The sequence below is a fragment of the Channa argus genome, chromosome 13 (genome assembly GCF_033026475.1).
Source record: "Channa argus isolate prfri chromosome 13, Channa argus male v1.0, whole genome shotgun sequence".
In the NCBI taxonomy this organism is placed as follows: domain Eukaryota; kingdom Metazoa; phylum Chordata; class Actinopteri; order Anabantiformes; family Channidae; genus Channa; species Channa argus.
This window is the reverse complement of record NC_090209.1, coordinates 6,610,500-6,637,509: the sequence shown is the minus strand read 5'-3', so window position 1 is coordinate 6,637,509 and position 27,010 is coordinate 6,610,500. Positions and strand designations below refer to the sequence as shown.

Below are 27,010 nucleotides of genomic sequence, written 5' to 3'. Positions count from 1 at the left end.
AAACTATGATTATTGCCAGAAGTGTACAAATGTGTATATTTAATTGCAGCACCTCAGAAAATAACAGCACAACATGTGGCCTACTCAGACTAAAAAAGGGAGGCGCTTGTCTGTGACATGGCAGGAAATGTCTTAAAGCGCGGTACTACCACCCTCCTTTCACCATCTTTTCCTATTTCCACAGCACCGGAGAACTTCATGGCTCACTAAAAGGCAGGTTTTGGATGTAAACCAGGCAAGTTTTAACTTTTAACCTGCTACTTTTGGCATTCCGTGTGCCGGTTACTAGAGAAGTGAGTACCAGAATCTGAGATGAGACACCATTTTCACACACAAAGGGAAATATTTCACTTCCTAATCTTCACTGATAATGAACCAGATGTTGGTAGTTGAACAAAAGGATAACTTTTATCCAATTTCAGCTGAGGATGTATTTATGTTTTCATTTGCAGCCTGCCCCTTCTGTGACATGCTGGCAGTAGCCTACGCATGCACACAGCACTGTGGTGGGATTTTAAATGGCTTACTGAAACAGGAGATCTTCTTGGCTGAAAGAGCTGGCACAACTGAGTAGTACAAAAATAATGGTTTTCTCAGTAAAACATTTACTGTATGTAACGTGTCTATGTTACACATGTGTCATGTTTTTTTCTTTTATTATAATGGGATGAAACTAAAACTGTTGAAAGAGGTACTGCAGGAAAGTCTGCCACGTGTGTGTGTGAATTCCACTAGATGAGATCTTTACGCTACCAAATTCAAATTTTTTCAGTAAAGGATTTGTGTCATGCTCTGATAACGAGGCTGTGGGTGTTCCTAGGGTGTGCAGGCAATCCCCATATCTCAGTTAGGTCAAACTGTATCAGCTAACTAAACTGAAATGTCATCACTGAGAAGTTGGAGACATTTTAGGTTTCAAAGGTTGCACCCCTTTATTTTGAAAGGGCAAAAATGTACAACAAAGAATTTTCTTTTCATTAACGTAATGTGTAATTCACATTCTGTTAATGGATCGCTCTCTGTGTCACGTTTCATGTTTCTTTCGGTTCAAGCACATGATAAGTTGTGGGCATGTTCACTGTTTCCACTCTTAATCACAATCACATGTGGAAAATCTTAACAAAAAAAAAAAAGCATTTATCTCCTAAGCTAATTACCACTGCTGTGACCAGCTGGATGAAAACTGTCAGTGAGTTTCCATAACAAAGCTGTAACAAAGCTGTAACAAAGCTGTAACAAAGCCCCCCTTAGATGGTACAACTTTCTACTGTTTGTGATGACATGTGATTAACTTCCAGCATGAGCATATAAAGCTCTGTCAATCTGAAAAGATTCTGATAATAGTTTTTAAACGAAGACTGTGTATTGTTTACAGTCAGATGTGGCAGATCTTTAGTATAATAGTTTGTCTGCAACGTGACACTACCTGTAACCGGTTTAACGAAGGGTTAAGTATGGGTGTTCCCACTTCCCGCTTACTCCCTCCCAGTCTAATCTCTCTCACTCCTCTTTTTACTACCAAGGAGCTTTGGATATATTCCTTAGAACTAAGCTCTGTATGAACATTGGAAGAGTTTAAAAATTGAGTGAACTCACAAAAGGATTTATTTGGTCAGTATTAAGGAACAAGAATAGGCTTGTGCTTGTCCACCAGGGTGAGTTGCATATAATTCTCGTGTGTGTGTGTGTGTGTGTGTGTGTGTGTGTGTGTGTGTGTGTGTGTGTGTGTATCCTTGGGTTTTATGTTGAGGGAGAAGGGAAGGGCTAACTGTCAATAGTGAGCAACTATTGCATCAGACAAGAACATGTGCTACACAGTTACATAGTAAAACTACAGTAATATGAGCTTAACTTAACATCTGTCATTTATAGACATTATATAGATTATTTCATGTATTAGTTATTTAGATTTTCTAATGGCAATACAGTAAACTCATTATGAGCGGCATAAGGGTAAGTTGTTGATGGAAATAGTTGCATGAATAAATGTAAAGTACAGGACCACTTTGATGTTTTTATCACCTTTTTCCCACTTTGTCTACTAGGGAAAGACCTCCTGCCCCTTGTGGCCAATAAAATATTGTGTGTGGAATGAGCTCCTAGTTCACCTGGTTTGTCCGGTTTCTCTATTACCTCCATATCAACGTAGAAATCAAAATTGTAAAATTATTTACAATATGAGAGAACGCATCAATGCATCCCAATAGCTCTTAAATTACAAAACATCCCCCACATTTAATCTGGGCTTTGAAGCTTGGGTGTGTTGGCTATGGGCTGTGGGAAAGTCGTTGGCTATGAAGCTAAAGAAAGTTACTTTAACCAAAGTTGACCGGAGGCCAGTTTGCAGGGAAAAGGCGACTCTGTATTTAGGCTAAATAGCACAATTTACACAGGAACCCTTTGTTTATCTCAGTGGGCCACTGCTGTCACATACCAAGCTCTGTGGATTATTGTACAGTACTTCAACAAGTCACATTCAGTGGCGAGCGTAGGAATATTAAAAAAAAAAATTGTGTGAAGCTGTTAAAGAATGGGACGATGCAGTGTGAATTTTTCCTTAAAGGTCACGTAAAAGTCCCGAGGGCAAACTGTCTCCACAGACAAGCAAGGATCCCATGACCTCGTGGCAGGAGTACAGACCTACTCTTATTCCCAGAGTCTCCCCGTATCAGCTTTGTGTGACCCACAGCAGATTAGAGCAACATAAGTCCTCTGACAATGTTTGTTAATTAAAGCCTTTAATGTCACACAAGCTTTATTACGCTTGAATCATGTTTGGTACTACAGTAACACAGTAGTCTGGAAGTTTTTATATCTGAATCGGACCTGCTGAATACAGCAAAGCCAAAGACTTAAAGCTGCCAAAAGAAAAATAAAAATAGCATAAAAAACAAGATTCTTGTCGTACTTGGCAAACTAATGAAATTACTGTGCAGTGTCCCAAGATTTTATAAATAGTTCTGCCTTTTTTAGACTATTCTGTCTGTTGACGTACAGATAACAAGTATGTTTACCTTTAAAAGGCTCTGGATATTTAAACATCTTAAAACAAATCTTTTAAAATGTTTGCTTTCCTCGATCTGAGAAGCACCTGATCCAGCAAATCCGCACCCATGTGGTATTTAAGTCTTTGCCAGCCTGACATCTTTAAAGCTAAGTTGTAGACCAGAGCCAACGCCTTACATCAAAAACAAGATTACGCAAATATCTAACACTTCAGTTTCCTGGAAGACCCATTTTTACTGTCCCAACTGTGACAAGTTAAGACAAGATATCAGAAAAGGTGATGCATTAAGAAGCAATATGAAACACTCATGCTACATGCTGAGGTCAGTCTGTTTGCAGTTTTTCTCACAAATAATTGAAAGTTGCCCAGATCTGAATCTAAGGTGTAATGGAAAAATAACCACAGCTGTTATCAAACCTTCTCTGCACATATGTAAGTATTGGAGATGTAAATAACTATATCACACATGGAATAATACTCTTCACATCCAGGAGGGTGAACATTTACAGAGGATTCTTGCAGCCAAACAAAAGCAGATCTGCAAATTTGGTGAGGTCACAACCCCCAGCAACCAGAATGGAGCTTAATAAGATGAATGGACATAGCAGGAGTGATGGGTAAGAGGAGAAAATGAGCAGTAACATCTAATATGTGCACAATGTTAAAATGTAGATGCCCTGACCTTTATTATCTGTTTTAGGTTTGATAATTTGGCTGAACAAGAAGAGTTCCTCCCACATAAAACATCTGCCAAGAAGGAAAAGCAATTCACAGATGTGAGTCATATTTTGTTATTTAAATGTCACTGTATGGCTGTTGTAAAATGACAGAGAGAAAATACCATTGGCACTGTGTAATGTTTGTTTGCAGTTCGAAGGAAAGACTTCATTCGGCATGTCCATCTTTAACCTCAGTAATGCCATAATGGGCAGTGGTATTCTAGGATTGGCGTTTGCAATGTCCAACACAGGAGTCATCCTTTTTATGTGAGTATGCAAGTCAAACATGTAGTGTCTATTTTGGCTAAACTTTGCCAGAATTTATTTGTGTCTGTGGGTGTGTGTGTGCATGCGTGTGTGTGTATCCACTTGTGCAGGTGCATGTATTTTGCTACAGCACTTAAGCTTTAAGTTGTAATGTCATCTCCTATTGTCCAAAAAGACCATATGTTCAGCCTCTGTTGACTTACGTTAAGTGTTTGGGTTCAGCCAAATGTGGAAACTCCTTGAAGTTACATAAATAGAACAGGGCTATTTGCCACGTGTGATTTTCACTTTATGAGTTGTTTCGTTATCCTTTATTATTTCTATGTTTGTGTTTAGTTGCAGATTTTGTATCTCATTGAAAAATGCTGTCAAACGCTTGTCTGTCATGCTTTATTAATAACTTACACATAATAATTTTCCTATTTTGCAACTTAGTTTTTAGGGTAACACTAGCATTAAGATTAGGTTACAGGGTGAGACAGTGGATAACATTTAGATCCAGTCAACAGAGGGTCCTTATAAGGCTTGAAGTGGTGCCACAGGGTTGCCTGTATTCTCTAAACTGTGTGTGTGTGTGTGTGTGTGTGTGTGTTTAAACAGGTATGTGGGGGATGGGCTCTGTGCTTGAGTGTGACTCTGTGTTTCTCTTTGTCTATATGAGCTTTTGCTACAATTCCCTATGTACAACTGCTACTGTACAAAGCCTGATCTGTCAGAATGTACATTAGAGCTCATACACACGCAGCTTCTCTAAATCAGATTTGAGTTGTTAAATATAGACACTAGTGATCAAATCCAAGACACGCCTGCCTGGATCAGTACTGTGCTATGTGGCATGGGCGGGGGGAGGAGACTCGTTGGAGAGCTAGTTTTACAAAGCAAGACTCTCGTGTATGGAAAAAAACAAAACATCAAACTGTCTGTTAACAGAACATAGTTTCTAAAAGTTACTTCTTAATGAGCGCTGTTTGCTGACGTTCATGACACCGTTAATACGTTTTGGCCACCTCTTCTTTCTTTTCTTTTTTTTTTTTACATGAATTACATTTCCCAGACAATTTCTATTCTTGTGTCTTTCAGCATCTTGTTGCTGTGCATCGCCATTCTGTCTGCATATTCCATACACCTCTTGCTGAAAAGTGCTGGATTTGTTGGTGAGGCAGAACTTGACACAGCTTGGCAAATGTAGTCACTGATTCAATCCTGTATTCATAAGTCATTCTCACAAGCGTAAGTCGTCACACACGTAATATTTATGTGTTTTCAGGTATCCGAGCTTACGAGCAGCTTGGCAATCGGGCATTTGGCCGCCCAGGAAAAATCTTGGCTGCGTGTATCATTACAATGCACAACATTGGAGGTATTGTATATAGCTAATATTTGTCAGTGAGAACATAAAAAAGTAGCACATGTTAACATGGTTTTCACTTTCTTTTAGCAATGTCCAGCTACCTCTTCATTGTCAAATCTGAGCTCCCGCTGGTAATTCAAGCTTTCTTGGGTAAACAAGAGAACACAGGGTGAGAGATGATGAGATATTGTGATTATGATTCATGTATAGTTTAATAGTTTCGACTTTAGTTTAGTGTCATACTGATTTTTATTTCTTCTCATTTGTTTGTCTGGTCATCTCTTAGAGAATGGTTCTTAAATGGAAACAACTTGATCATCATTGTTAGCGTTGGCATCATCCTTCCTTTAGCACTCATGAAACAACTTGGTATGTTAGTTGTTCTGTCTTCACACCTTCCCCCCATACTCACCCATGTACCCTCATGTCTCCATTAGTAGTTTTTGTTGTGTTTATGTTCATGTATTGTACTAAAATCGGAGTATGATCATTTACAAACCCCTCATCTTTCTGTTATTTCTGAAATGTAGGTTACCTGGGCTATACAAGTGGCTTTTCCCTCTCTTGCATGGTGTTCTTCCTTATTTCTGTGAGTCAGCAGAGAGCCAGCAGACATACATACAATATAAACACGTCATTCCTCTATAAAATATTTATCTTTGATTAACCAGTAGGTGTGTCTCCCCAGGTAATCTACAAGAAATTCAATATCCCGTGTCAGCTGACTCATGAAAATCAAACTCTGGCTAACAACCACACTGACATCCACATTAGTGATAATTCAACGGACTGTGAGGCCAAGCTGTTCACCATCAACTCTCAGGTTAGAGGAAAACCAATTTCAACATTGCCGGCCAATAGTTTCCTGTGCTAATATCAGGCAGTCATTAATTTCCTCATTAGCAGAGCCGATTTATTTCCACATTCTGGACCAGAGCAGTGTCAAAAGCCGTGTAAAACTGTTCCGAAGGTTACCTAGTATTCATTAGTGCGTTTGACTTTTAGACGGCATACACCATCCCGATTGTGGCCTTTGCTTTTGTTTGCCACCCGGAGGTGTTACCAATCTACACGGAGCTACGACAGTAAGTCAGATTGTCAAAATCACTTTTACACTTTCTAAAACCATGCTTAAAAGTCTTAGTTAATGTTGTTTTTTTCGGCTGGCCTTTACCTTAGCGCCACCAAGAAACGCATGCAGGCGGTTGCCAACGTCTCCATCCTGGCCATGTTTGTTATGTACCTGCTGACTGCCCTTTTTGGTTACCTCACCTTCTTTGGTAAGATACTGCTGAGATTCAAATGTCAATTTTGTTGAATATGGCAAGATATCTAATGGGCAACCCACTTGTGCCCAGACGCCATCTCTATTTTCAAGCTTTGCAAATGACTGGCTACATACACCATGTGACTGTGAGACAAATTTCAACAAATGTCTGCTTCTCTGGGTAGGTTCTGTAGAGTCTGAATTATTACACACCTACAGCCGTGTGGACCCCCTGGATGTCCTGATCCTCTGTGTGCGTCTGGCTGTGCTCATAGCCGTCACTCTGACCGTCCCTGTCGTTCTCTTTCCGGTAAGATATCCTTCATATGAGTTTAGTGAAAACACAAATTTTTTCTTTATACTACTACCTTAAAATTCAACATGCTTTACATAGTAATTAAATCCTATGTAACAGCTATATAATATGATTACATTACAACTAAAACAGGCACACGTTGGACTCTTGTGTGTTACAAGGTCCAAGCACTAATAATGTAGCGTTTACACCACGCAAATTATATTGCTAAAGCATACAAGTCTGTCTCAGAGCCCATCAGCAATTATATCCCACTGAAAAAACTGAAAGTGTTGAGCCTGTCAGACTGAAACTTTCCAAACCAGGCGTTTCTTTCAGTAATGTGTTGACTGTGCGTGTAGCTTCAAATATCACACGAGACTGTAATGTAGAGAAGCCGAGTTTTTTAAAATAACACCCAGTTTATAAAAGGGATGGAAAAAAACATAAACTTCCCCGTGAATAAGAGCACACAGGTGAGCAAACACACACTGTGTTTTTTATGTTTAGAAATGTTTGCATATTCACTTTCTTGCAGGAGTTAGATGAGAAAATTATTACCACATGCATGTCTATAAATTATGATCTAAGACTACAAGAGTGTTAGCTTAGCTTATCTTAAAAGAAACGGTTAACCTGGATCTGTCGTGCAAGAAAAGATCTATCCAGTAACTAAGCTTAGCAGAGCTAATGAGCTGCTGGCTCTAGCTTTGTTTTACACTAACAGATGTGAGACGATATCAGGTGACCAATCTACATCCTGTCAAGAAAGTAAACTAGTGCATTCACTTAAAAAGCAGGAAACTGCTGATTATCCTGCTGTAGGTTGAAAGATAACACATGCTGAAATTGTAGTCACACTCCAAAACATATACTGTACCTTAAGCACAATGACAGAAAATAAATGTGAGCTTGATCACATGATGTTGGCCTTGGCTTTCCTCGCTTTGGTGATAAAAGGACCAAACTTTACTTGTACATAATTTCATTTATCAATCCTGACGCTTGCTGTTTTATTTGTAATGAAAACCACAACCATCTCCCTCTTATTCTTCACACCTTCCTTCCTTGCCTTTGCAGATCCGCAGGGCTTTGCTCCAGATCTTTTTCCCCGACAAGCCTTTCCACTGGGCCAGACACATCCTGATTGCATTTTGTTGCATCTTCTTGGTCAACTTGCTTGTTATCTTCGTGCCCACCATCCGCGACATCTTTGGCATCATGGGTACGTTTACAAAGAAACAGCAGCTGTCCAGTTAATAAACTGTCTAATCACTAACTGTGAACGCTCTTAAGTCGTCTCACTTCTTGTCTGTTCTCCACCTTCATTTGCAGGAGCCACCACTGCCCCCAGCCTGATTTTTATCCTACCCGGTATTTTCTACATCCGAATCGTTCCTGAAGACCAGGAGCCTCTTATGTCAAGATCCAAGATTCAGGTAAGTATTGGTTTCTTCATTTATCGAGGATACTATGGATTTATCTTGGTCATTTACATTTCAAAAAATGTCTTTAAGTGTTGGTGATGCAGATCTTGTTTTCTTTCTATCTATTCCTATAGGCTGCATGTTTTGCCGCAACTGGATTCGTCTTTATGGTCATGAGTCTGTCATTTATCATCATCGACTGGGTGTCCGGAGAGACTCGGAGTATAGGTGCGCATTAGGCCCCACGACTAAAAAGAGATACTATGAAATGCCAACCAAAGCTCACCCTCTCACTAAATTACCCCTGATCTGATGAGTCCTCGCCGAAAACCAAACCGGGAAAAACCAAGGATATGTGAAGAACCTTCAGATACAACTAAAACCAAAACAAGAAACCCTAATTAGACATGCAATGGGGCACACAAACGGTCCTTTAATGGAAGAGAGAACACAAATTGGTTATAATCCAAACTGTTCTAACTCGATGAGACCCATGTGACGGCTCGCAGTAAGGATGCTGTTTGGAGGCATGCGGACAAATGCAAAAGAAATGAAAGGCATAAAGGATAACTAGGACAGAATGACTCAAATGGAAATGCCATTTTAAAGTATGGATGTGTAATAGCCGTGTCACTGACAAGTCCTTACAGTCTACTTCCCCACTATCACTAGGATTTTTTACAACACAAAATTTTTATTTTCCCAGGAGTTTGCTTGTTATCACCACTTATCTGGTTTGTTCAGTCATCATTTGCCATTTCATTATACTTCTAGGGAAGTCAAACCTGCTGGCGCATCTTTTTCTCTGGACTTTGAAGAACAAAACACAGATTGGTCTGCAGTTTCCCACTATCCATTCCATGTTCGCACATCCAAATTTAGTTTACGATATTGTGTATATAACCTTTAGTTTGTTTTTTTAATGGGATATTTTATCGATTCTTCAGGCACTTAACTATTGTAAAGGTAAATCTCCTGAAAGTACAGTACATTTAACAACTGGCCCAGCTGATACAGTTGCATTTTGTGTTTTTTTTTTTGCTGCTATTCATGAAGGTCAAACACGCAATTACTGACAATCATATGTGAGTGAGCAGACACATTAAGATGGTGTGTACAAGGTTTTATGCATTCCCAAAAAACATGCATAGTTGCAAAACCAAAGACTATATTTATTGTGTGTGGCACTATTTTGTTTACCAACCTTGGCAACAGCCAATTAAAATGCAAGAAACAAAATCCAGTGTTAGCAAGCAGTATCAAGAATAAAGATCTATGGATTTTAAGTTAACATCAATCCAAATATTTTTTTAAAAATATGTTGTTCCTCCTGTACATTTTTAAATTAATTTCAATTGTACCTGTTAATAAAGAATGTCATTCATTTGTACAGCCACTTGCAGTTGTAATTAATCTATGTAAAATGCAAACTGTGACGGCAAAGAGATGAACGAACTCAAGGCAGCAGAAGAGCTAGAGTGCACTGCCTCCCACTGAAAATGGAAGTAACACATTCATTTGTGCTTTGCATCTGAGAAAAAGAAGAAAAGTGGGGGTTAGAGAAGTGCGGTTGTCTGTTTCCTGCTTTGAGTTGATGTGTGCACAGAACAGAGAAGAGAAACTTCCTTGACGTTAGAGCTTCGTTGTCTGACAGCGTAGAATGTGTTCAATGCTGAACACATTTATTTAAGAAAAACTAGATTTACCAGAGGACCATGAGCCGTGGATCTAAAAGTAAAGCAGAGAGTGTCCAGAGCTCTCTGCTGAGCCTACAGGAGAATGAGAAGTTGGAGGACTTACTGGGCAGAAGGTGTGCTGTAAGTTCTGACCTGACCAGAAAAGGGAGGGGGGTGGATTACCTAGTATGGTATCATCTTCAGCGTTAAATGTGTTCTGACTTGTATCTGTTTTTGCGGAAGAGTTTATTGCAAAAGAGAAAGAAACCACTGGTTTTTCTGATTTCTACTTTATATATAGAACCACCAAGACTTCTCCCTCCTAACTTAGGATAAATGTATTCATGTCCTGATTTTTAAGAAGCTCAGTCGGTGGTTGAACACTCAGTCGAGAATTTAACTTTAGTAACATTAGTATGATCTTTAGCTATGTAAGACGCCTGATTTGTATCTTTTTGGTAGAAGAGTCAATTGCAAAGGCCAAAGAAACTGCACATTATTCTGTCATCTACCTAAGAATGTAACCATCAGGACTTCTTTGTCTAACCATTGCTTAAATGTATTCATATTCTGAATTTTAAAGAACATAGCTGGTAGTTCAACATTCTGTAGAGGATCCAACTTATTTACCTTAACTTAGTTTTTTGTAAGTGCATTTACTTTCCTTTTATTCATTATATTTTTTTTAGCTACATTTAAAGTTTTACTCTGACATTATCTTCAAAGGAGCCTGTTGAATGTTGATGCAAACCTTGAAAAACTAGCTTGACATTAGGTCATCAGAAGGGAGGTAGCTGTAACAGGAAATGTTGGCTGAACCATTTCTTCCTCTGGTGTCAGAATTAGACACTAACGTTTGGTGCAGTCCTACAGTAGAGCAGAAGTTGCTTTGTTCCTGCTTCATTTTTGGCTAGTGAACTAAACTCTGCCTACAACAACAACAAAACAGTGGAATATCACGGGCTGCATTTTATTAAGTTATACATCTGCAATGGTAAACCTAAAGCAGCACATTTTCAACACTTTAAGATGTGTAAACAAATGAAGAAGATGAGGAAGTGCACCCTCAGTACACACACACACACACACACAAAAACACACACACAGACACACACACACACACAAATACACACGCATACACAGCATCCCATTTACATTTGAACTGCAATAAAATGCTCTCAACTGTCCTATCTGTCTACTAACTCACCTCCCTGTATGTGTTATCTATGTGTTCAGTCAATGGCAACTGCAGTAGCACAGTTGGTAATGGCTCTGCCTAACAGTCCGTCCGTGTGGAGCTTGCAGCACACTGGAGTCGTCTGCTTCGTCAAAGACAACCCTCAGCGCTCCTACTTCATACGGATGTTTGATTTGAAGGTATAATTTCTCAGACACTGTTGCCTTTGCAGCAAGAAATACAAGGCCATATATTAACAATCAGCCCTATGTTTAGACTGAGAATCTAATCACTGTGTGTGTGTGTGTGTTATTCCAAACTGTGACGCAAGATGATACAAATGTTACATAAATACTGAGAGAGTGGAATATTAACAGTGTTTTTCCACAGACAGGGAGGCAGGTTTGGGAGCAGGAGCTCTACAACCAAATTCTTTACTCCTGCCCACAGCCATTCTTCCATACCTTTGCTGCAGATGTAAGCACATCCCTGTTTGAACTCATCGTGTACCGAGTCACGTAGTCATGTCATCACGTAGTCTAGTTATACAGTAAACCTATGTCCTGCAAATATTTGTGCTAAAAATGACCAGTAACTCCCAAATCCGTGGAGTTTTGTTTTACAATATGTTTCTGACTCTAACTGTTGTGTGGTACAGGACTGCCAAGTGGGACTGAACTTTGCTGAGCAACAGGAAGCAGAAGCCTTCAGAAATGCGGTCGAAGAGAAGATCAACCAAAGAAACAGCCGGCAAGGTCAGTAAGGTTATAGGCACCACTTTGATGCTTCCTTTATATAAGATAGCATGAAGCACATTTTTAGTACAGTGTACCAGAGGTGGCAAGTAAGTACAATCACTCAGGTACTGTGCCCACATTTTTGGTACTTGCACTTTACTGCAGTATTTATTTTGAGTCTTTAGAAATAAATGAATTTTCATCATACATATCATTGCATCTTTGTACAATTCACAGTTAGTGTTTGAATGTATGATGATTGATGTCCTCTCAAGAAAGACCCAAGGAGGGTAGGCTGAAGCTCATGATAACCCTGCCCTTTTGTACTTCTACACATACAGTGTCATTATATTTCCTTACATATCCCAGATAAATAAGTAAATCAAAAAACAATAGACAAACTACAAACAAACAAACAAACAGGAAGACGGCATTTTAACTAACAGTTTCTTGCTCCTAGGCACAAAGTCAAGTCTTGCCAAATTCTTATGTAACATATTATTCCTCAACCTTTTCTTAAACCTAGTGACAGGTTTACATGTATTTTCAGTTTACGTTACTTTTACTTCACTGCACTAGTCATGTTGCAAGACTTTTGCACATTTATTTTATTAACTGCATCAAATTCAATACTGAAAAAAAAACTTTTTGTCTTCTTGTTTTCTCAGTAAAGTATTTTTGTATTTGTAATTGTCAGTAATTTTAAGGGCATCAACGCAGTGCTTCAATTTGAGTTAAGAATTTGAAGTGGTACTTCTACTCATTTGATCAAATTTAAAAAGCAAAGTTTGTTTGTTTGTTTGTTTGTTTGTTTGTTGGTCCTCTCGGCTTATCCTGTGAGTTCAGGGTCGCCACAGTGGATCATTTTCTCCACATGTTGATTTGGCACAGTTTTTACACAGGATGCCCTTCCTGACACAACCCTCCCTAATTTCTACTGGGCTTGGAGCGGGACACTGCACTGCTGGGGATGGGGATGGGCTTTTGGGGGTTCAGTCTCTTACCCAGGGACACTTCGACATGTGGTCGGGAAGAGCATCACAACAAACATCAGTAGTATTAAATGGAAATTGTAATATATCTTATTTGAAATATATGATGGATCAGTAAAAACTATCATTAGTTTGTAACTTCCTCATTCAAACAACTTTTTTTTAAGGGCATTATTAACTGTATAAATATTGTGTTATATTGTGACGGAGTGCAAAATATGTTTTCTCACTTTCTATTTTTGGACAGACAAGAAGCAGCGACCCCCGCCACCTAGTGGTAAGATATCAGCTGACCTCATGACTGCTAATTGCCCTTTACATTAGCTATGTCACAAACTCTCAGAATAAATATTTTTTTTCTTTTATTCCTGTCTCTTGCTACTACAGACAGAAGTACCCTGCCTCCACTTCCATCTGAAAGGGGTGCGTAACTTCTTTACCTTATCTCTGTAAGTCTTATTGCACTAATGTTTCCCAAAACTGAATAATGACAAACTTGTATGTTCTATGTGTCTCCTCCCAAAGGACCACCTGGAAGCCCTGGATCTTTTCACATGACCACAGTGGACATCCAAAACCCGGACATCCAGTCTTCACGCTACCGCTCGATGCCTACACCTGCTCCTGCCTCACTTCTGAGCAGCAAGGAAAAGAAAAAAGACAAGAAGAACAAGAAAAAGGGGCCCAAACTCTCCAAAGCAGACATAGGAGCACCCAGTGGTTTTAAGTGAGCCTTGATTTCAACCAGTTTTCAAATCTAGAAAGAAGGTCACACAATATTTTTATAAGTGTAACTGTGTTACATTGTCTTTTTTTTCCACTTCATGTTAGGCATGTTTCTCACGTCGGCTTCGATCCCAACAACATTGATCCTGACCTGTGGAATCTGCTCTCTCAAGCTGGGATCAGTGAAGCTGAGATGAGGGATGAAAAGACCTCTCAGCTCATCTATAATGTCATCGAGCAGTCTGGAGGCATGGAAGCGGTCAAAAGGGAGATGAACCGAACAGGTTAGATTCACATTGCATTTATCACTCTCATTTTGCTCTACAGCGGATTGATTTGGTCTAAAGCTTGAGCTGTAATAAATATCTCCTGTTGTATTACAGCTGGTGGTCCTCCGCCACCTCCTCATGGCAGACAAGGGCCCCTGCCTCCTCTGCCAGGCTCCAGTCCTTCTGCTCCAACCCCACCACCCCCACGAGGCCGTTCAGGCCCCCTGCCTCCCATACCAGGACAGACACAGCGAGGTCCGCCACCTTCTCACCCGCCTCCAGTACGTGGAGGCTTGCCGCCACCACCTCCATCAGGCAGAAGTGGTCCCCCACCACCGCCCCCACCAGCACATTCTGCACCTTCTCCGCCATCCTTAATGACTTCTCACTTCTCACCCTCACCAGCTGCTCACAGCGCACCTCCTCCTCCTCCACCGTCTAACCTACAGCGTTCCATGGGCGGCCCACCTCCTCCTGTCCCCTCCACACCCAGTCGGGGAGGTGGTGGTGGAGGGCCTCCTCCACCACCACCCCCTCCACCTCCACCTCCCCCTCCACCGCAACCTATTCCATCTTCAGATTCTGTAGATTTCCCACCCCCCCCTCCCTGTTCCGGTGGCCCACCACCACCACCTGCATTGTCTGGAGGAGGAGGAGGAGGAGGAGGAGGAGGTAGAGGCGCTCTGCTGGAACAGATCCGAAATAAGAAGAAGCTCAGAAATGTAAAGTATCTTCTTGCTCTCCAAAATATTTCATATACTGTATTCTATAAGCTGTACAAGCACCCGTGCAGCAATGCATCATAATTTAAGCTATGATTTGTTTGGATATTTGCAGCAGATATTAATGTTCAAAAACTGTGTCTTTGGATGTGTGACAGGTGACAGAGAGCCCTGACCTACCTCCACCTACAACTTCATCATCAGGCGAAGGCATCGTTGGTGCTCTTATGATGGCCATGAATAAGAGGAGTAAAGTGATTCATTCCTCCGGTAAGTATTAGATTATTTTTGTCTTACGTAAAATGTAAAGATTTTGTTGAAGCAATAGGTTAAAATAGTCAAAAAATATTTATACAAGTCCTCTTTTCCAGATGAAAGTGAAGATGAGGGTGGAGATGAAGATGATGAAGATGACGAATGGGATGACTGATGCAGAACCTTCTTTTCATGTGGTTTTAAAGCTAGTTCAGCTGTGAACTTAGAAATGTCAGAAGTGCAACATTGTTACATGGATTTGTTACGGGATCAGTGACTGCAAACTGTGAAGGTCATAAAATAAACAAGAAATGTATAAGAGAATTCTGAAATGTTTATATATTTGTTCGAACATTTCCAGTGTAGGGTTGTTCAGCATGAAAGCATATAGCAAAGTTACTCACAATGAAGGTGAATGGTGGCTCTAACTGAAAAAATATCTTGTTTGATGCTCCCTCTGTAAAAAGAGCTATTTAAACAATCTTTTAAATACAGCATATGACAGAACATCAACAATCAAAATTAATTCTGACTAGGTTCATTTCCATTTTTCATAATAACATACTGTACATTTAAAAAAATCATGTTCCTTTGTCATTTTCTTATATATCTGTGCAAAGATCCCCAATTCCCTCTAAAACCACCACCGACAAAGTGCATCACTGGAAGAACACTGTATGCAATACATATCTTCAATTCTCACATACTGTAGGTCACTAGAGCGCAGGACAGTAAGAGAGTCACTAACAACATCTAATGGAATTAGCTTAATAGTTTACATTACACCTTACAAACATCATTACACACTGAGGTTGAAAACAGGACAGTAAAATGTACAACTTGCAGATACGACAACAGATACGCATGCATCATTATATTATCTTCATACAACGTATGTAATCCAATGACCATATCATAACCATATATATTATATTCACAATCAATATATTACATTTGTGTTTCAAGATACTTAAACATGTGGTTTCACATGTTGTAGCCTAAAAACTACACGTTGCATGAAAAACACATTCCAAAAGCCTGCGTGAAATATGTGATCCAGTGAGCAAAGTAACATTAGAGTTGCATGGTAATCCAACTGAATTTTGAAAATGTGTGTTGTTGTGGACAACAACAAGCAGAAACTCCCAGTTTCTGATGCTGGGTTAAGAACAGGGAAAAGAAAATGTTTTTGTCTTTTTTAGTGTTCTACAGCAATTCTCAAGTCAAGTCTGTAGAGTGAATTAAAAGTCCAACTAAACTGAACTGCTTCGAAATCAACCTAGAAAGAGTTCGTATTCTTTGAAAAGTAGTCATCAGTAAAGTAAAATATACACAGTCGGCATTTAGGCTGACGTTGGCAAAACCACCAATATAATAATTTGTCAACAGTGACAGTATCACCTGCCTAATGAATGGAGGTGATTGCAAAACATACGTGTCAAACAAAAGTCCACCATAGAGTCCAGACAGACCAGTGCTGGACAACGGTAGTTCTCTCCTCTAGCCGAGGCCTTGGTCCTGGCTTTCTGTGTGCCTGCGGCTGGTGCGTTTGCGCTGCTGCTGCTGCTTGGGACTAAGTTGTTCCCAGTACGACTGGCAGTACTGGTTAATTAGTCTAATCTCAGCTGGGAAAGGTGTGGAAGCGAGGGATGACTGTTGATAAGGTCCCGCATGACGAGTTTTAGGCTCTTCATCCTCATCTTGAGCGGTGAGAGCTAAAATGATGTCTCGATCCAGGATGCGAAGCGCCACACGGGCCACTGTGTGTTTAAAGTTGTTCTCAGTGGCAAGGCAGTGGTAGAGCCCAGCATCTGATTGGTTAAGAGACTTCAAGAGGATACCATGGTTGGTCTTCAGAACACCTGCCACACGGTTGAGCTGGAAAACAAGAGAAAGAAACAGCAGGAAAGCTGAGAGAACTGCTGTAGGTGAGTTTACATTCAAATCTACCAGCACTTGTAATGATCTGTTACTGCCACATGAAATATAATTTGCTAAATCCACGTTAAAGTGTAAAAACAACACATTGCAGTTTTATGAGATGTATGTGTCAGATGGGGAGCGCAAGATTATTATTTTAATAAAAATAATAAATAATAAAATAATAAAATTTTAACAAAATAAAGAAATGTAAATCTGAAAAAAAAAAAAGATACATTATTAGTAAAGAAAAAATTTTTTTCCTCACCACTTTCCTCCGTCCTTCCCGCTGGAAGAGCCACTTGATGGTGGCCTGAGGAGAACGAGGTTGACACTCTAAGAATGTACTGCTGCCCTCCACCCCAAACTGCACCGTTTCTCTCAAGCGTTTCTCCACTGCACAGATTTAGAGACAAATTATTGAATTGAGCATGACACAATTCATTAATTGGCACAAATAAATTTTGCCAATTCATTTGCAACCCCCCTTCCCCAACACACACACACACAAATACTACACCTTTGGCATTAAAGCCTCTGCACTGCCTCAGTGGATCACCATGTTTAACGTCCTGTCTTCTGCTCCTCCTGACATAGAGATCAGAGTTATAGAGTTAACAAATCCTCACTTTAAAGTCTACAAACTGTGCACCCTGAAGATATGAAATATCTCTGACCTCTTGGTGGATGGAGTAAATGCAGAGCAGCTCTCTCCATCCCAGGCACAGTAGGGGTCCCGGGCCAGGCAGCAGTCTGAGCAGGCCCTGCCATAGACGCCACAGCGGTGCAGCGACACCTGGGTCAGCCCAGCGTCTGATGACACATACAGCTGTTGCTGTGGTGACACAAGCAAAACAAACTCCACTCAGCAAGGTCACGGGGAATCTGTTTCAATATGTGCACTGAAATTTTTATCACCAAGTTGTCTTTGGGAGGAATTTGCGTACTCTTTTGGAAGATATCTTTATGGTTTTGACTGGAGCTCTGGTCTGTCAGTACATAAAAGCAAAACAAGAAAAAATTAACAATTGATTTTCAGATGAGAGCAGTTAAGTCATGTCAGGGCCACTTATTTAAACATACCCGAAAAACCTCCACTTCCTCTAGTGTGAGTTCCTCCATGCTGGTTGGGTCTTTAGGCAAAACGATAACCTTTTGCACAGTGCCTCGATCTGAAAATGAGAGAGATGATACTTTGGCAAACGTTCTTCTCCAGCTCTAGCAGAGTCTTCACACCTGCAGCTGCCTCACCTGTTCCAAGGAAGAGCACCTCATAGCGTCCATCCACAGCATCCACCTCATCCACCACCAAGGCAGTGTAGCGATAGTCCACACCAGTTCTCACCACTAGGGGGCGGCGGTGTATGGGATAAACTGGATGGAACATGAGGGGATGGGCTCTGATGAAATTTACAGCCTCATCTGAAAAGTTCTTCGAGGAACGGATACCAGGGGTGAAGGTTCCACCCGGGCACTGGATGGAGAGAAAGATGAGATAAAGTTGAAACAGGTTTGTGTTAAGATGTGTGTGTGGTCGGTTGGATTGGATCACTTTGGGCATAATTTGATGCAACATACAGTTCCAGGCCGAGGGTAGGGAATCTTGCCAGTGTACTCTGTCCATTGGTAGTTGTGGCCGTGTTTGTGGGCAAATGGTCCATTGAACACGTTGCGGATATCAGCCATCGAGTACACACAGACTGCTGAGCCCTTGAAAACAGAGCTTCAACAGAAACAGACAATTAAGGTAAAATGTAGAGTTGGGAGACAGATTGCAGCCAACCCCTGAAATTACAGCATGAATCATCCACAAAATTGTCAAGAGTGATAAAAAAAAAAAAAAAAAAAATCTTAGATGAGGGTTGTTGGGGCGTAAATTTAACAACCAATGTTCCCAGACTGACTCACCCTGCTGTAGTGAAAAGAGCGTACACCACAGGGTTTCGTTCATCCTGTGTGGGTTGAATAAACACATCCCCTGGAAGACGGAGTTTTATTCAAATCAATGACACCATAGTAAAAGCAGTTGCAGTTATGAAAATGCAATCAGTTCAAATGCACTGCGTATTTTATAAAAGCCTCACGTAGTTCATCAAACCGCGTCTCCACTCCATCGTCCCCTATCACCGAACAGATAAGACGAGCTTTGAGGAACGTCGTCCAGCGGTTCACCAGGGACTTCTGCCCTCCATCATCATTCTAGACGGGAAGAATAAAAGGTCATGATTCAATACTGTATGCATGTACAGTGGTTTTAAGCAAAAAACGCATTAGTGATTCAGCTCACCAGACACACTCTTCCCACTCGGGCTATGACGCTGGGGCTGGTCCCACTACTGGAGTCTAGAGTCTTCTCACGGAAAAAGAAGTAAAGTTTGTCATCATTCCTTTCTGCACTGTCAGGGATCTGCTGGATCTGAACAAACACGGGCTCTAGGGGATAAAGACAGATAAGAAGAGAGGGGATTGAGGCAAGTGGTTGTCAAATAAAATGAGAGGAGCCATAAGCTGTAATCAGCAACATTTACCTCCTCACACCCACACTTACTCACCATTGAGCCACCTGGAGTCATACTGCTCTGTCCTGATTGCTGTTCTCCCTCCCATGGTCCTAAACACAGCAGCATCCGTACTCATGAAATCAATATGGACCCCTGCATATAGGTTACCATCTGCACAGGCGTGACAGTCCAAAAACAGACAGGTAAGGTGTGGTTATTCAGCTTTCATATGCCACATTTTGTGTGCGTGTGTGTTTTTTGCCTTTAAATAAAAGCAGGTCTTACTGATCAGAACTGCAACACTCTCCTGTTTGGGATCATAGGAACATTTTCCTTTCCCTGAATCCATGTATCCAGGGACCAGCCTGAACAGGTAGTCCTGCAGGGACAAGTTAGATGGGGAAAGTATGCATAAAAATAGATGGCTAAAACGTCACAGGGGAGCAGGGGAAAATCACAAACAAATCAGTGTCCCAGTTTGTAGTCCTGAAATATTAAGCAGGACAAATCTTTCCAGGCCCACTGCTGAGGGCTTTTCTTCCTTTTTATATTATTTCTTTTAAATCCCACTCGGGGAACTGCAAATGTCTATGGGTTCACCTCTGCCCTCCAGCCCCTGTTGATGAATGTGCAGATAGGTTGGTACGCCCCGGTTCCACAGGTGTAGAGGTGGGTGCGGTTCCACGGCTCTATCAATCGCACAAAGTTGGCGCATTCACCCTGCACAAAGAGGGTTAAGACAGATCCAATTTAAACAGGCACTGCTGTCATTGTCTCTGGTTTGAAAGAACAGGATGTAAGTACATGATCCCACCTGTTTTCCCTTCCCTGTCATCTGACATTCTCCCTTTCTCTTAGCAGAGGCTGGCCAGTGGATCTGTTTGTTCAAGGAAAAGAAAGCACTGGATTATTAAGGATCATTGCATATTTAGAGTTAATGCCACATACCAAGTAACAGACGGGATTTTAAGAAGCAACCCCGTGAAGTTTGTACGCACTATGAGTGGCTCTTTGTTGACGTTGTGCATGTCCAAAGCCACGAGGTACTCGCGGCTGCCCAGGTACAGCCGGCCCTGGTCCTGGTCCATCAGGAGCACACGGTAGTCGCTGGTGTTAAAGGAAAAGCTGAAGGGCCGTGCAGCCCGTGTGTCCATCAGTTCTGTGTAGAGAGAGAGAAAAAAAAAAGTTTGTTTAAACCACTGACATCATTTGGAAAACAGCAGGGGGAGCAAAGGTTAGCTCTCAACATCTATTCACATTATTCCCTTTGTGCCTTTAACATGTTTCATTACTGACTTGGATGAGCTTATGGTCCTTTGAACAACACAGTTCTCATTTCTTTACTGGAAAATCTGTGTCACTGATTAAATATAACTCAACTTAGAGCATTTAAAGAAACATATTCGCTTTTAAGATCTCAATATTTTATGTGTCCTGACTGTCTGATTGAGTTTAAGGCACCACAGGCCTTGTAGAGTCAGACGAAAAAGCCAGTCCCTTAAGAAACACAGGTCAGTGGAACTCGCAGCTAATTCTTAAGATCAGGATTGTGTTCAGCAGAGCGTAACCTGTTAAGACATGCTGCAGTGGAAAACTTTTCTCCTTTTTTTGTTCTCCTGAAAGCTTTGATTGAACAGTTTTCATTTGCAGTGGGACAGATGGTTTCTGTGCTGAGCTTTACCTCTGAATGTAAACTTGTCCTATTCTTTCATCTCATGTAAGTCTAGTGTTTAATATACATGAAAAGCCATGCACGCGCACACACACACACGCGCGCACACACACATCTGTGGCATGCGCAAGATATCAACCCCCATATGTGCACACTGGGACAAGGTGGGAGCATGTTAAAGACAGCGGGCTTATATAATGACAAATGTTCACAGACACCCTCAGAAGCTGGCTTACGGGGATTGAAAAGGAAGCACACTCGTTATTTACATCAAAGTGCCTTCTATTTTCCTTCCGATGGTCAGTGTTAACAGGATGCAGTCAAGGTGCCACTAAAATAAGCCGGGCAATCGGATCTCCGGACGACACGGGATGGAGTCTTAGACGTTGGAACAGATCTTGTTCTGTTCCTGAGAGGTAAACACAGGACAAAAAGCCTTTGGACAATCTCCACTGGGCCATAGTGGATTTACTGAACAGGCTAAATGTAGAAACACCACACCCCTATACATATCTCCATTCTCCAAAAATAGCAAACAATGTACTGCCATCATCTGGTAAACATTCAGCAAACATTATCCCCCGACGACATTCTGACAAAGATCAGGGAACCACTGGGAAGGACAGAGGATTCAAGCATGAAGCTTCAGCTCTCACATTACAACCTGACAACAAATAATGACCACAGAGTCTGACTCAAGAATGAACTGACTGGTGACCGCACTGTGTGGGCACGAGCTCCTACAACATGGCTTTGATTACACTGCACATTTTGCTCTGTAGAGATGCTGAGTAATTCTGTACAATAAGACTCAGTCATTCTCTGTATCACAAGTGTGTATCCCTGACACAACTTCCCAACGACAGAGGAAACAATACACGATGCCTCTCCTCTGCAGGCCTCCTGTACCCCAGCCTGTCACTCAGCCTCGTTTGTTCACAAAAGTCACATGTCCTCCAGCCTCCCCGAAACCTCCTCCAGAGGCGCCTTGGAGAACAAAGAGACTCGCTGTCACAAACAATGAACAATAAATCCTTGGAGTAGCAAAAACCCAGTTGGGGAGTAAATCCAACTTTCCTCCTTCTTCTTTGGTATTAGGGGCAAGGGTGACTGAGGCCTGCGAATGCAACTGCTTTATCTGTAAGAACTTAGCAACAATCTAACAATTCGACACCTCTGAGTTGTTTTCAACAAGCTCCTCGCTGTGAATTTCTCAGGGAGAGAGACTCAGCGCTGATGTGAATTCCTCTATCCTCACACCAGCAAGAACGAGATCAAGTTCAAGACCAAGTTTGTGTACTTGGTCAGGCGTTGTGCGCCTTGCTGCAGAAACTGTGTGTATATGCCGTTTACCTAAAGGGGATTAGTGTGAAAGGTCATATAAAAATCCACTCCAATTATCCTCTCAAGGCTCAAATGGAGTCATCCTCAAACAGCATGTATACAGATGTTTTCAGTGTTGCAAAATCATTTCAATTCAAAACAGCACTGCGTGTAGACACCAACTGCCAGATCTGATGATTAGCTTACCTCTAATCTGCATCAGATGTCTCTTGTTAAGAAAAAGTACAAAATCGTGTTGTTTTTTTTCTTTTCTTGTTGAATTGAAAGATAAGGCACCAAACATATTAACTCTGCCTAGACCTGACCTGGGACCAGAATGTTTTGACTCGCCTCCACATCAAAGCACCGATGAATGTTATAAATCTGAATGAAACCTCAAATTGTCACCCACAGGTATCTTAGGTGTGACATGAGTGTTTGTGTGTGTGTTTTTCTTTGGGCGTGTGCGTGGCCACATGTGCAGGTGCACAACATGACGTGAGCTGCAAAGAAATCTGTAATCATTCTGCAATGTTTTGATCAAAGCTGTCATCCACATATTTGTACCATGAATCTCTGCCATTAGAGTTAAAGAGGACAGGGAGTAGAGTGCATGGGAAAATCCCAAGTGTCAGCAAGAAAGGTTTTAAAAGACACTATCCGCCCTCTTTTTGAATTTATACCTTACGGCCAAAACTGTACAGGACTAAAATATCATTTTCTCCTTGTGATCGTATTTCAGGTGTTTCTCTTTTGTGTCATCATGTCAAACATCAGAAACAAAGAAGAACTGACAGAAAGACAGTGCTTGTGGGCTTTTGGGTGTGGGAAGAAACAGTGTTGAAGGGCACTACCAGTAACCAACCACACGTAATATCCACCTTTTGTTTTCAGCGTTGTACTGTTTGACATGTGGCAGGAAATAGGTTCTTTACATATGTATAAAGGAGGAAACATAACTGCTGGCGTGGATGCGTGCGTGGGTGTGTGCATGCACGAATGGGACAAGCCAAACAAGTACAAGAAACGATTAAGGTTAATCTCTGTTGTCAGAGGAGTTAATGTGTATGAGCTCACCTTTGAAGGAGAGGCGTACCCGAGGAGCAGACTGCTGCAGGCCCGAGCCTCTGTAAACACATAAGGCCAACAGGAGGAGCTGGGCTCCAGATGCTGTCATGGTAACAGTCATGCAGGTAGCCCACAGAGATCTAAATCTGGACAAAAAAAGAAAGAGGAATGAACTATTATTATAGAGCGCCTTATGAGAAAAACGAGACAGAAAAAGAAAGACAGACAGGCAAGAGACTCTCTCTTTCTCTCTCTCCTTCTCTGATCTCTCAGATCAGAAGCTTGGTCTGCAGCCTTCCAAAGCGAGACGTATAGTTTGGCAGGAGAGAACAACGTCCAAATCTTCACACCTGCTTTGGAAAATTTGACAGCCCTATTATTTATTTAAAGTGTAAATGTACCGATGTATGTGTTAAGACTGTATAATTGCAAGCACAGTTACATGGGAAAAAAGTCTGAAAGCAAGATGAATAGCTTCATGACTTCATCTTGTACATTTTATTAAACTTATTACATTTTCTTGAACATATATTTCATCCATAATTCATAGAGAACTGCATGAGACAAGACTCTGATGCCCATCAGTGATTCCCTCTGCCTCTCTCTCAGTCTTTCAACAAAGCACGTCAATGTACTTTCAGGGGCTGACGAGTGATGTATACGACAGTTCAAAGAAACAGGTAGCCCCTCGCCGAAACAATTTCTGACAGTTTAGGGGTGTTGAAACGTAGCCTAACTGTTAGACCTTAACTCAAGCATTCATTATGCATCTGCACTTTGCTGGAGAGGATCCCATATAAATTATGAATACTAAAAGCTGAGTCCATAACGTCCATTAAATTGTCTCCCTGAAGGTGTGCTTTGCCCAGCCTATACGACATCCCATAGGCTTTTTTTTTTTTGTTTGTTTTTCTCAGGACATCCATGTAGCCAAGGCCTCCAGTGGCACATGGTACAAGCCTTAAAATAAGGGCTTTTAGGGAGAGGTTTCCATGTTGAGAAAAACCTATGAGATTTAAATGAATGTTCACTAAATTGCACAATAAGCCATTAATTATTATGGGACTCATATAAAAATGCATGAAAAATCTGAACATTTTGAAGAAACCGAAACGACTGGCATCCTTCTACATTCGGAAATAAAAAGCAGAAGCCATTTGGAATGCTTCACAGGCTTCCTGGCACAATCACACAAATGTCGCATATATTCTCACTGGGGAAGCTTGATTTGTATTTCTCTTTTCAAACACTAGTTATGTACTTTTAATAACACTTAAGTAACATGAAAGGAATCAAAGCAATGCGCCAACACCTTTTTTTGTCAGACTCAAAAGTATTTGGCACCAAAAAATATCTATATATTATAAGGATTAAAAGAAACTCATAAAATCAACTAAAACAGCACTGGTTCACTGAGTTTACAAAAATGGGGGAAAAAATTATCACTAAAGGTTATTAATCCAATCATTCTAAACAACTGTATGTATGCACTTTTTCAACCCTAATATGAATTTGAATGGCTAAGCAACAGGCAAAATGTAAATTTTAATTTTAATTAAAATGAATGTCCTGATAACACATGTAAATACAGACAGACAGACAGAAAATAAATAGATAAATAAAAAACACCATGTAAAACCACCAACCAGGAAACATGAGCAAAAGCCTTATATGTTGTGCCTGCTGGGCTTCTTCTATGATGGTCCCATTGTACTTGGTTGTATTTTGTGTGGTGACTGTATTTTTACTGGGTTTTCTATGTTGGGTGGTGATGACAGGACAGACTAAACTTCTCCTGTAATAATATATGGTTTCCCTTTAAAAAAATAATTATAGGATTCCTATAACATAGTTTTCTTTTTCCATGGAAGAGTGCGCACTTACCTGTGAACTCAACATCCAGAAATAGGAACCGAGCAAACGGGTGCACTTCAGTCACTACGCTACAGAGTAACCAAACATGAGTTAAAAGTTAAACCACAGGGAAGTTAAATGTCGTACCTTTGATTTCGGACTTTCTCGATAGCCGCTACGCCTCTCAGATCCCAAACTTGCAGGATGTTACCGCTGCATTCCCCGGGTTTTGCGCGACGGAGCAGGGCTGGAAAATGTCCCTCAGCAGCGCTGCGCAGCCATAAAACAATCCGGTATGTTTGCAAATTCCTTTGGCGAAAAAGAAGACGCTGTGTAATCAGTCGGTATTAGCCGACGACATTTCGTCCATGCAAAAATGAAAAGAAAACGAAAAGCACGCAGCTGAACCCGGGACGCTTGATCCGCTCTTTCCAAAAAGTTTAAGCCCACAAATCAGCAACCCCTCACCGTGGTGTGAACTAGATGTTGCTCCATTGATCCAGGCAGTTTGAATGTGAATCAAGTGACCAGGTGCAGGTGTTGGGAGAGTGTCTGCCCCGCTGTCCTCTCCCTTCTGTTCTGCCCCCACCCTGCCTTCCCTCTCCTGTTGGCCCACAGCAGCATTGGACCAAACCTCTTGGTACACCATATGGGTATGATTAACCCTGTCACTGCTGGTGGGTTAAACACACTGCTCCACTCTTCTGTAAAATGCCATTAATCTATTTCAGTGGAGTTGTGCTTTTGCACAACACTAATTTAACCTGAGGATTTCAATTAAATGATGATGGCCATATAGCTACTATTCATATAAATGGTTTCACATGCACCCCAAAGGCCACAGGCTATTCTTACACATGATGCAGGGGCTGAATTCACTATTAAAAAGGGGACTGGTCTGCTACGTGGACCGTGGCACCATTACTCTTCAGCTTTACATGAGAGCCAGATCAGCCAAAAAAGATTCCTGGGATTCCTCTCTGGCTGGCTCCAGCGCTCATGACAACAGTGACAAAGCCACCGAAAGGGTGGGGGGGGGGGGCCAGGACGTGAAGGACATTCATTCTGTTAAAAGAGCCTTGAGATTGAAATTAAAACAGCTTTTAGAACGTCTCTCTCATTGTTACTGGCTTTGTGATGAGCTCTGACGCAGTGTGCTGCTAAAGGCACAAAAGCTGAGGGTGAATGTATTCTGAGCAATGGCTCTGCAAGTCAGTAAAATAAAATAAACACATGAAGCAATGTGGTGTGTCAGAGTTTAAAAGGCTGTGGAGGAGGGTAGTGGTAGTTTCTGGTAGGCCTCCCAAAGCTTTAATTCTAACTCTCAGAATTTATCTTTAATGGACATTCTTGGGTTTGAGTCACCTTCACAGAGGCACATAACATGCAAGCACTGCCCTTATCTGAAGCTGGGTATCAGCAGGATGTGATGTACATGCAGGGATGTGTCAAAATGTGTCCAGGAGGGAGTCTTTGTTTCCCGCTCCACAGGAGACATCTCTCGGTTTCCAGCTAAGGAAGTGAGTCACAAGCGTGTGCTGATTTCAGGTTTCCGTGTGCTCTCAACTTTGGCCATGGACACTTAGTACACTGCCCAACTCCCTCCTGCTTAATAGGCACATATTAAAGTCATGCATATGCGCAACTGTGCCAGCCTCCATCCTGTGGACGTAGCTGACCAGCACGCACCCACCACTGCCTCAACTTGCTGGAGATAGCAGCAGAAGCCCTTCGCTCACCTTTGGAGTGGCCATTTTTTTGCTCTGTGTATGTGAGCGCAAGCAG

At 41.3% G+C, this 27,010-nt stretch overlaps 3 protein-coding genes across 7 annotated transcripts; 2 read left to right on the top strand and 1 right to left on the bottom strand.

The window, feature by feature from the left end:
* Positions 1–111: 111 nt before the first annotated feature.
* LOC137139086 (sodium-coupled neutral amino acid transporter 3-like) lies at positions 112–9,729 on the top strand. 4 transcript variants are annotated; one of them, XM_067525829.1, is made up of 17 exons: positions 343–1,655; positions 2,046–2,111; positions 3,499–3,624; positions 3,708–3,783; positions 3,878–3,993; positions 5,074–5,147; positions 5,261–5,353; positions 5,432–5,513; positions 5,631–5,713; positions 5,875–5,933; positions 6,033–6,167; positions 6,350–6,429; positions 6,524–6,624; positions 6,797–6,921; positions 7,987–8,131; positions 8,242–8,345; positions 8,468–9,729. In XM_067525829.1, the coding sequence occupies exons 3-17, from the start codon at positions 3,584–3,586 to the stop codon at positions 8,570–8,572; spliced, it is 1,419 nt and encodes a 472-aa protein (XP_067381930.1). In that variant the 5' UTR covers positions 343–1,655; positions 2,046–2,111; positions 3,499–3,583; the 3' UTR covers positions 8,573–9,729. The 4 variants fall into 4 exon arrangements, with proteins under 4 accessions (XP_067381929.1, XP_067381931.1, XP_067381930.1 ...); XM_067525828.1 differs by lacking the exons at positions 343–1,655; positions 2,046–2,111 and adding an exon at positions 112–235; XM_067525830.1 differs by lacking the exons at positions 343–1,655; positions 2,046–2,111 and adding an exon at positions 170–293.
* Positions 9,730–9,925: 196 nt separating this feature from the next.
* On the top strand, positions 9,926–15,211 carry LOC137139085 (actin nucleation-promoting factor WAS-like). Its single transcript, XM_067525826.1, has 11 exons — positions 9,926–10,150; positions 11,246–11,386; positions 11,577–11,663; positions 11,845–11,941; positions 13,163–13,192; positions 13,303–13,338; positions 13,441–13,642; positions 13,747–13,925; positions 14,025–14,632; positions 14,791–14,902; positions 15,004–15,211. Exons 1-11 carry the CDS (start codon positions 10,049–10,051, stop codon positions 15,060–15,062), a joined length of 1,653 nt encoding a protein of 550 aa, XP_067381927.1. The 5' UTR covers positions 9,926–10,048; the 3' UTR covers positions 15,063–15,211.
* Positions 15,204–25,840, bottom strand: LOC137139083 (semaphorin-3F-like). 2 transcript variants are annotated; one of them, XM_067525824.1, is made up of 19 exons: positions 25,694–25,840; positions 25,373–25,534; positions 23,381–23,517; positions 20,307–20,467; positions 20,123–20,185; positions 19,909–20,028; positions 19,594–19,687; positions 19,360–19,479; positions 19,095–19,240; positions 18,892–19,006; positions 18,716–18,785; positions 18,386–18,530; positions 18,059–18,281; positions 17,891–17,979; positions 17,755–17,796; positions 17,485–17,642; positions 17,328–17,395; positions 17,076–17,203; positions 15,204–16,765 (listed from the first exon to the last, which is right to left on the bottom strand). In XM_067525824.1, exons 3-19 carry the CDS (start codon positions 23,490–23,492, stop codon positions 16,388–16,390), a joined length of 2,232 nt encoding a protein of 743 aa, XP_067381925.1. In that variant the 5' UTR covers positions 23,493–23,517; positions 25,373–25,534; positions 25,694–25,840; the 3' UTR covers positions 15,204–16,387. The 2 variants fall into 2 exon arrangements, with proteins under 2 accessions (XP_067381925.1, XP_067381923.1); XM_067525822.1 differs by having other exon boundaries at positions 25,373–25,823.
* Positions 25,841–27,010: the final 1,170 nt, after the last annotated feature.